Source organism: Anser brachyrhynchus (genome assembly GCF_964034855.1).
Source record: "Anser brachyrhynchus genome assembly, chromosome: 2".
NCBI lineage: Eukaryota > Metazoa > Chordata > Aves > Anseriformes > Anatidae > Anser > Anser brachyrhynchus.
Window position 1 is genome coordinate 139,689,438 of NC_137695.1, and position 9,370 is coordinate 139,698,807.

The 9,370-nt window shown below is 45.8% G+C and overlaps 1 protein-coding gene across 3 annotated transcripts; it reads right to left on the minus strand.

Annotated features, from left to right (window-relative positions):
* Positions 1-1,689: 1,689 nt before the first annotated feature.
* Positions 1,690-8,885, minus strand: ZNF706 (zinc finger protein 706). 3 transcript variants are annotated; one of them, XM_080583214.1, is made up of 4 exons: positions 8,786-8,885; positions 5,672-5,808; positions 4,379-4,486; positions 1,690-3,709 (listed from the first exon to the last, which is right to left on the minus strand). In XM_080583214.1, the coding sequence occupies exons 2-3, from the start codon at positions 5,804-5,806 to the stop codon at positions 4,391-4,393; spliced, it is 231 nt and encodes a 76-aa protein (XP_080439340.1). In that variant the 5' UTR covers positions 5,807-5,808; positions 8,786-8,885; the 3' UTR covers positions 1,690-3,709; positions 4,379-4,390. The 3 variants fall into 3 exon arrangements, with proteins under 3 accessions (XP_080439340.1, XP_080439339.1, XP_080439341.1); XM_080583213.1 differs by lacking the exon at positions 8,786-8,885 and adding an exon at positions 8,271-8,429; XM_080583215.1 differs by lacking the exon at positions 8,786-8,885 and adding an exon at positions 6,187-7,578.
* Positions 8,886-9,370: the final 485 nt, after the last annotated feature.

Sequence of the window (9,370 nt, forward strand, 5' to 3'; positions counted from 1 at the left end):
TTGAAAACTACCACGATAACACTGCTCCCTCAGGGAGTCTCAAGCGTACCTTATCTACGTGAAAAAACATAAGACAGTAAACAATGCATTAAAAATTTCCAAATAGTTTTCAAAACACTGACAGCAAAATTCCACAGACAGAACTTCACACCTCTCCACTGCCTGGACTACAGCAACAGCTCTGATGGTGCTGCACGACATGGAAAATCACGTACTGTATGCACGTCCAAACCTGAGTTTTGGGGCTGAGTTTGAAATCCGTTGTAAAACCTGTCAGGTTCTAAACACGTAAATCGAAAGCCCCAAAATGCAGTAGAATGAGTAGGCAGAAATACAAGCTGACCTTTACACTGTTTATGAGTGCTGTAGGACTAATGGACTTCACCGGCCAGACCTTGGGAAGACCACCCTTGTAGCAAAGCCAGATGCTCCCCGACTTGCTTCTGTGGAAATGGGAAACAAGACAGACCTCGAGCCATTTTGTGTCTGATGACAAAAGAAATTCCACCCGTTAGCTCATTTTATCAAGATAGGAAAACAGTTCAATACAGTTTACACAAATGCTACAAATTCCTTCACTACCATGTGGTTTGCAAACAGCCCCTGGTCATCAGCTTTACTTGAGCTGAAGTGTTTGCAGCTTTAGAACAAATAACCGAGAGGGACAGTCTCCAGGGACATTTCGAGAGCACTGCATAAAGCCAACTGTTTCCTTAAGGCTACATTGCAACCGCCTTCCACATCCATTGCAGATTTTTCACAGCTTTTTGATAGCAAGAAACCAGAATCGCTTAGAAAGAGGCTATAACCGAGTTACTGCACCTCTGCTTTACTAAATCCGGGCAACACAAATCCTAGGGCTGTCCGTACCGATTACTCAGCAGTCCCTGGGATGACCTCATCTACACACGCTAACTTACTTTCGGGGAATAAAGTGAGACTTTTTGCAAAACATTCTGAGCCCCGCTTAAAATTCAATTTTAGATACTCCCGGAAGAGACGTGGGCTTTTAAAAACCCCAAATCCCTTTTTAACGTTGTTCCACAAGCACCCATACCCATGCTGACGACACAAGAATGCTTTACCTGAATGCTGTCCCTACACAAAGGTGAATCTTTCTCAACAGGACATGGGAAACTTTCTACTTCATTTAAAGTTGGATGGCTTCAAGCTCCAGGACTGTCCACAGCTAGGAAATTAATTTCATTAAGTGCAGTGATACTTGTTTTTAAAAGCAGGCCGGAAATAGGACATTTTACATTTTAGTTTTTTTAATTCTCTTTAATCAGACACGGCACGATGCACACCTGTGTCTTTAGCCAGGTAACAGGGTGGCATCCTTCAGATCAGGAGAGATGCTAGTCCTTCCTCTGACCTTCCCGGTGCGAGGAGTATCGCAGATATCCTAAATGAGAACTATTCCCCCATTTAGCATAGCATTCCCACTACACTCATGATGCCTTTATAACAATTCTGTGATAGCTTTCATTTGCTCCTGTATTTGAGACTGCAGCTACTGCAACTAGGGGTCTTACGGAACTGCGGATCACCCTTGCCTTCTCCTACAAAGATCAGTTCATAGGGTATTTTCAAATTGAGCATCACACAGGTTTGAAAATACAGTTCTCACTTCACCATCCCACTAGTGATGCAGCTTTCCAGCTCTTCAGCGCTCATAAAGAGAGATTGTTTAAGAAACAAAATATTTTTATTTAATGCTACACAATCTGAATTGAAGGAATAGAACAGATACTTCACCTCAAGACCAAGCCATACGGATACATCCCAGAACATTTTCCAAAGTAAAACCAGATTACCAAATACCAGTCAGTGCCAGAAGCATCTTTATCCATTTGCACTCAGCATATTTTAGACAAACTACAGCATCAGAACAGTTAGGTACGTCTCCCCCGTACAGCACAAAGGTTGAGAGCAGATTTCTTGCCTTGTGGGAGCCAGTTGGTCAGGATATAGTTATTGATAACATCAAAGAAAAAATAAATGAAGGGTTACATTCTGATGTCAGGTGTACAAGTGCAGTAGTGGATTACTCGCAGAGGAGAACAACATCATCTATAAAAGTTAAGTGGTACACAGGTTATCCCGGAGTGACTATAATACAGAGAAACTTCATGTCAAAGTAAGTATTTACACAGATACTGTCACAGCAAAGAGGACAGGAAGCTAGTCTCACAGAAGTAGTTCATTAAAGAGCAAAAGAGTGGACGAGGACGAAGGCTTTGACTTTATATAATAAAATACCAAGTGCATTCTTTTAAGTGAATGAGTCTTTGAGACTACGGTCCTAGACTTTAGGAAGCCATTTGAGGGTCAAATGTACAGTCCTGCTGCGCAGCAAGGGTCACTTTGACCGCCACAATTTTTATTTTTACATTCCTTGTAGCTACAGAAAGCCACAGCAGTTGTAGCGTTGCTTCTTACTGGGAGCTCTCAAGGAAAGCTCTGAATAAGCCCCCTCCAAATACCAAAGACAGAATTCTGTACAGCAGACCCTCTAGAACAATTCAGATGTTTTTTCACTACTTCTGCACCATGCATCTGGGATTAGAACTGAGCCCAGAACATTTAAAGGCTAATCACGGTTAGCTTCTCAAGTGTTTTTGGCCAGAGTTATTATCCAGCTTTTTCTTGTCGCTGCAACTTTAATCGCATGCAATTTCTTAAGCTAGCCATAACGTTTCAGTTACTTTGGCTCTCTCTTCCAACAGGCTTATTTTAAGCTGGTTGTGAAGAAGGGTTATTAGTGGCTGGCTATTTTATGTATTTCCTGAAGAGCTGCTACTGAAATAACCAGATGCATTTGAGGGGGAAAACACATGCAGTTGACTGCTCAAGTATCTTCAAAACGCTTCTCAAATCAAATTCTCAACTCAGAGCAGAGTTGCTTTTAACTAATATCTGTGAGCATTTTTCAAGCCAGCGTCCCCAGAAGCATTAAATTCTATCGCCTCTCAGCTTCCTCAGGCACCTACCGACTATTAAGGAACACAAGCCTACCACGGGTCTCTCCAGCGCAAGGACCCAGCTCCCTCACAGCACAAGAACCCCCTTTGAAATGGCTTGTAGGATAGACTCCGATACACAGGACAGAAGCGTAGAAGGAAGGCTCGCGATTCTCGTGCAGCTTCTAGGGAGCTCGCCGTGCCTCTCGAGCCTGTAACTTGAACATTAGCGACTGAGCTCAAGCAGGCAGCACATCAAACAGTGAATCTGAGCCCTCTTCACTTAAGATTCATTTACTGTAATGTACATTACTTCCAGTGGAATGATACTGCTCGTGTTTTGGCAGGATGGGGAAAATTCCACTTTGTCTTTTATTATTTTATAAGGCAGATAATGCAGAAAGTTGAAACAGAACTTCTACAGGCATTTAATCTGTGATATTGTAAAATCAAAGTACTACTTTATTAAATGAGTTATTTTACACAATATGAACATCAATATAATTACAATTGTAAAAAATTTTTTTTATAACAAGTATGGACTGATTTTTCAGGATTTCCAAAGAGGGCACAACTGTACATTTACACAGAATTGTCTTTGCGTGAAGCCCAAGAGGGAACAGCATAAAAATATGAACGTTTCTGTAGCCCCTTCATTTTTGCTGATCAACAGTTTTAGAAAAGCAGCTGCAGGTTTGTTATGTAAGGTCTGACAGTAGAAGAGTCAATAGGTGCCATGACTTCACCTACAAAAAACAAGAACAACTCCATTAAGCTGAACTGTTACACAATGCTGTTTACCTTTGAGTGAATGAAATGCCATAATACTGTTTTTTGCCTCATTTCAGCCTTTAATTATAACCACTTTCAGTTACAGCCTCACAACTGGCCGTCGAGAAATCTCTTCTGGAGTTAACACAGAGGTTACATTTTGTATTTGAATGCAGAAAAATCTGCATTCACTTGCATAGCTTCAGGAACAAAGAAGGCTGAATTGTTGGAAATATGCTAAACAATTCTGCTTTCATTACATGTTTTGTAACCCACAGATCCTATTTATTATAAATACTTTGTTCAAAGCAAAAAGTGCAAAAGCTAACATTTCAAAGCAGTAACTAATGAAGAAAGTATTCCTACGACTCTAAGGATGACCATTTCGAGTAATGTAAATACCTTTCAAAACATCCTCCGGACACAGTGAAATGCCACAACCACTTCAGCTATGCGAGTATTAGCTTTCTTCTTGATGCAACAGTTCAGGAGTTCAAATTTAACTTACAGTTATATACTTATTATATCAAGGAAAATGAAGCAACTTGTAAGTCCCAGTTGGTGGGGGTAGAAAAGACAACCAAACAAAAAAATGGTTCATAATATACCTTCTCAAATAATGATTTAGAAATTAAGGTAATGACCTGTAGACAACTTTATGCCTGAACATCAGCCAGTTCTGGAGGAAGTGGAGTCTTAGGATGCTTGCTTTCAAAGTGCTGTTTGAAGGTCTTGGGATCCGGCATTTGTGTCTGATTAAAGAGAGACATTTAGCTTTATGCACAGTACAAGAGTTACATGATACTACAAAACCTATTCACCCCCTAGGTTTTTTGTTTGTTTTTTGTGTATGTGAAGCAAAACATCTCTTCAGTGACACTGTCTAGAGACAGGAGCGCCATTAATTTATCTGCAGATTGAGAGAGAATATTTAACCTCAGGTTTTCTGAGGGGTACTTAAGTACTAGTATCATACTGTCTTGGCATCTTCACCAGCAGTTATTACTCTTACTAGCAATCTGCCTGCAAACCTTACATTTCATACAGCAGTTCAGTAAAAAACCCACCTCCTTATTTCCAACAGCTAAAAGGTGAGCACTGATCCTTCTCCAAATCAAATCTTTATGAAAGCTATTCACTGTTTATCAAGTGGCCAGGGAGTTACGTTGCTCAGTCTGACCCTCTACTTGGCACAAGCAGTCTCAGACTATTGCTACAACATATTTGCAAGCAACAACTGCCCAAAGTAATTGCTGCTACAGTCCCATTTCACAAAAAGAGGAGCTGGCTAAAAGTACGTAAGTGAGCAGCCCTGAATTTGGAACCTTGATTAAGACCCAAAAAGTGATAAATCTATTCTAAAATTCACCATTTAAGTGAAAATGGCAAGTTTATACTTCAATTCCAACACTGGAACGCTCCAGAAGAACACCCAGAAGGAAAGTATAATCTGAACAGCGCTCAGATTTCTGTTCTCTCATCAAGACTTCTATTCTAACAGAAGTTACTGTATATTGAACTTGCATTAAAGCTTTTGGCAGCATCCAACACCACCTTTCCCTCTGCACATTAACATCAACAACCAGTGATGTTAGGGCAGGCCAATTCCGTCACGAAGAGAAGATCTTTCTACCCGGAGGCTAATCAGGAAGTATTTACAGCATACTGAAAGTGCACGCAGCCCCTTACAATTCAGGGAGATAACTTAACTACCTGAACCAGATCAGTACGCGACCTCTCAATTTCTCCTAGCACAGTTATCAATACAGCTCAGTGATCTGTAAGCAAGTAATGTAACAGATACAAATGCTTACAGTAACAAACTAGAGAGCCACTTAAAAGTGCTTTAGTTTACGCTACATAATCTTCTAAAAGTTCTGCTCTAGGCCTGGAGACGGACCTGCCCACAATAATACTTTGCCTTCGGTATCCCTTACCCTACAGACAGTGCAGGTATATATCAAGGCAGCCTTGGCTGCAGCCTTCTGATCATGTCCTTGTTTCTTTTTTTGCTCAGCTTGCTTTTTGGCATTTTTCTGCTGCGACTGAATCTTCTGCTGTCCACGAGCCATATCTACAAACAAAAAGAAGACATTTAGTCTACACGTGTGAGAAACTACCGCTGATAGCCGACTCAGAAGCTGTAACTACGAATGTAAGCAAGCAGTCGTGCTGTCCATGCACTCTGGCCTACAACTCCCATAATTCATACACAACAGACATCTGTTTAGGCTCTTTACTTTGTGAAGATCCTATGGTCTCTGTATCTAAAAAGATGCAACAGTTTTTTAGTCCATACTAAAGCTTCTTCCTCTGAAAAGCTTCCAGGTTTAATTTTGACAAACGTCTTCAATATATGGAGACTCAACTTTTATTTCTGGAACTTGGAACAGGTTTCAAGAAAGGGAAATCAGAAATGTTCCCCAAGCTGCATCACTGTCTTCTGGTGTACCTGCTGTGATCTGCTTTGGAATCAGGAATGGCAAGAATGATGTGTCATCCCTCTTTATCCAAGGCTGTTTTTAGAGGTGGCCATCCTTTTCGATCTTCAGCTGATTTTATATGCGTGCATACATATTTCTTGGAAAGACAGACGTAAAGCTGTGTCCACTGGAAGCCACTATTCTACACAGCCCACAAGCATAAAGGAAGCAAACGCTATTGCCACCTGCCATGAGAAGGTCCACCACAAACAGAAATGAGGTTCAAAAGTCACATTTGGTGGAGCAGCAAAGCAACAGGCTCTACACCAGAAGGCTCCACCTGCGTGCAGCCCACCAGGACACCCAGCTCAGCCTGTACCCCAGGCAGGACTGGGGCGCACCGACACGGCAGGGTTCAGAACGCGGTTATACAACCCAGCAGCCCACTTCCAGCTATTATCTTTCTTACAGTCCCTCGCGTCCCACGCATAATCCAGTTGCGTGGCTCTCACAGAGACGCGAGGCTTACTGCACAAGCGCAGGAGAGCCACTGAAGTCCGCCGTTTCGAGGACAGCCAGTTAAGGTCTAGTGTTCCCCACAGGCTGGCAGGTTGGTTACTGCCCATACACAAGCTGCACTTTTCCAGCAACGCAGCACTCTGCGGGGACACAGCTGGTCCTTCACGCAATCCTTCCAGCAAGGACACAGGCCGAAGGGAGAACAGCCTGTCCAAACAGAGGCCGAGCTCCCGTCAACACACACAAAAAGCCCTCACTGCCATTACAGAAGTGAAGTTTCTCTGAAACGCTCCCTACATCTGGGCATTCACTAGCACCGCGTGGATTTCCAGACACGGAGCATCACAGCGCCCAGCACGGAGCAGAAGGACAGCCCTGACCCAAACCAGCTCGCAGGCACCTCTCAGGCCACACTCCCATTTTTTCAGGGTGTATCACACCACCACGCAGCCCTGGGCAGCAGCATTAGGCTACATTTTCAGCGCTCCCTCCTCCTTCATCAGCCGTCTCTGTAAAAGCCCAAGTAATTCCACAGCGATTATTCGTATGGCTAACAAAATCTGTCTGAACGCAAGAAAACACCAATTGTACTAACAAGAATGCAGAGATACATGTGACATTCAACAGCTCCCATGAGCTGCAGCACAGGGCGTTAAACTGAAACCACCAGCCTGTTCCACTGCCAGCAGATCCTACAGTCACCCTGAAACATCCCAGCCAGGGCCTCTCGCTGTTTATGTACATCACGGCTCGGCAAGAACACTGACTCCCCATTAAGTAAAAAAAAAAAAAAGAAATGAGGTATTGCCGATTGCTTTGCATAAAGAGCCATGGTTTCATTTCAGTTCTATTTTCTTGGGATTAGAGCAATCTCTCAAGAGTCAGGGGCTGCTGACAGAGATTTTCACGAAGCATTTTTATATTGCTTTGTATTTCGGCCCTTGAAAAGGGCTCCTGAACGAACGCACCGCAGCAGCTCAGTCACGCTGACCTTGGGTGCAGCAGGCGGGCAGTGTTCTTGGTTAAGCCCCAAACGAGAAAACACAACCGAGAACCTCTGCTTAAAAAACATCAGCCTTCACACGGCGCCTGCGAGCAAAAAAAAAAATCGAGCGTTTAGACACCGCAAATTACACCGACACAGCTGGAACGCAGAGAACGAGTACTCGGTTAGCGGAAAATTAAGGTTAGCTGGGTTATTAGCGCGTTAAGAGAGTGCTAAAATCACCCCAAAGTTTGCTCACAGGAATAAAAGGAGACACAGATGAGCCCACCGACGCCCCAAACCCGCATCCCGGCGGCCCAGGGCAGACAAGCGCCGCTCCCCGGCACCAGGCGGGGAAGCCCTGCAGGCCGCGGGGGCACCGGGGGACGCGGGGACACGGCGGGGCCGCCCCCGGCGGGCTCAGCCCCCTGCGAGGCACCCTCCGCACCCTCAGCTCGGTACCGGCAGCCCCGGCTCCCCCCTGGAGGCGGCAGGGGGAGGCCGCGGGCCCGGGCAGGGCCTGGCGGGGTCCGTGTGGCCGCTCCGAGCCCCCCGCTGCCCGCTGCCCGCCCGGCCCCCGGCCCCCGCCCGCTGCCCGCCGCCCCTCACCCGGCCTGGGAGCGCGGCCTCAGAGCGGCAGGAGAAGGCTCCGCGCGGCCCCGCTGCAGCCGCCGCCGCCGCCTGCCCGCGAGGAGGAGGAAGGAGGAGGAAGGAGGAGGAAGGAGGAGGGCGAGCACAGCGCATGCACGGCTCCGCCCCGGCCCCGGCGGCAAATGGCGGCGCCACCGCCGTTACATAACGAGGGGGGGGCCGCAGGGGAGCCCCCGGCGAGCGCGGGGGCGGTGGTTTCGTGGGCTCGCGGCATCGGTAGGGGTGGAAAAGGCCTCCGAGATCACCTGGCCCAGCCGTCCCCCTGCCACCAATGTCACCCACTGAACCGTGTCCCCAAGCACCACGTCCAACCTTTCCTTGAACACCCCCAGGGACGGTGACTCCACCACCTCCCTGGGCAACCCGTCCCAGTGCCTGACTGCTCTTTCTGAGAAGAAATGTCTCCTCATTTCCAACCTGAACCTCCCCTGGCACAACTTGACGCCATTCCCTCTAGTCCTATCACTAGTTACCTGTGAGAAGAGGCCGACCCCCAGCGAGGGGAGCAGGCCTGGTAAAGGAGCGGAGGTTTGTGACAGATGTCCTCGCGTGTCCCAGAGGAATGTGTGTGCCCTCCCAGCTTGCACACCCACACAGAAAAGGGGAAAGGGAAGCAGGATGACATCCTGCCGCTCTTTGAGCCACTGCTGTGGCTTTGAAATAAACCTGGGGTCCCCAAACAGTCCTGCATCTGTGACAAAACAGCAAAGAGGAACACGCTTACCTTAACTAATTACTAGGTGTTGGCGTTTTACAGGTCAGGCTAGATGACTCTTATGTTCCCTTCCCATCTGAGAGAGAAGAAAAGCTACAAAAAAGCCCTCAAAACAACAATGGTGCCATTGTTATGAGTCATGCCCCTAGCGTGACAGCAGTTACAGGGCAGCTGCGTAGCAAATTCTGACACTTAAGTCACTGGAAGTAGGTCTGGATGTGACTACAGCTAACACAGTCAAACTATAAGCCTCTGATTTATATATTATATATATATGTAGTATATATATATATATAATATATTTTCCCCAACATTCCCATTTTCAATAATTTCTTCCACATTA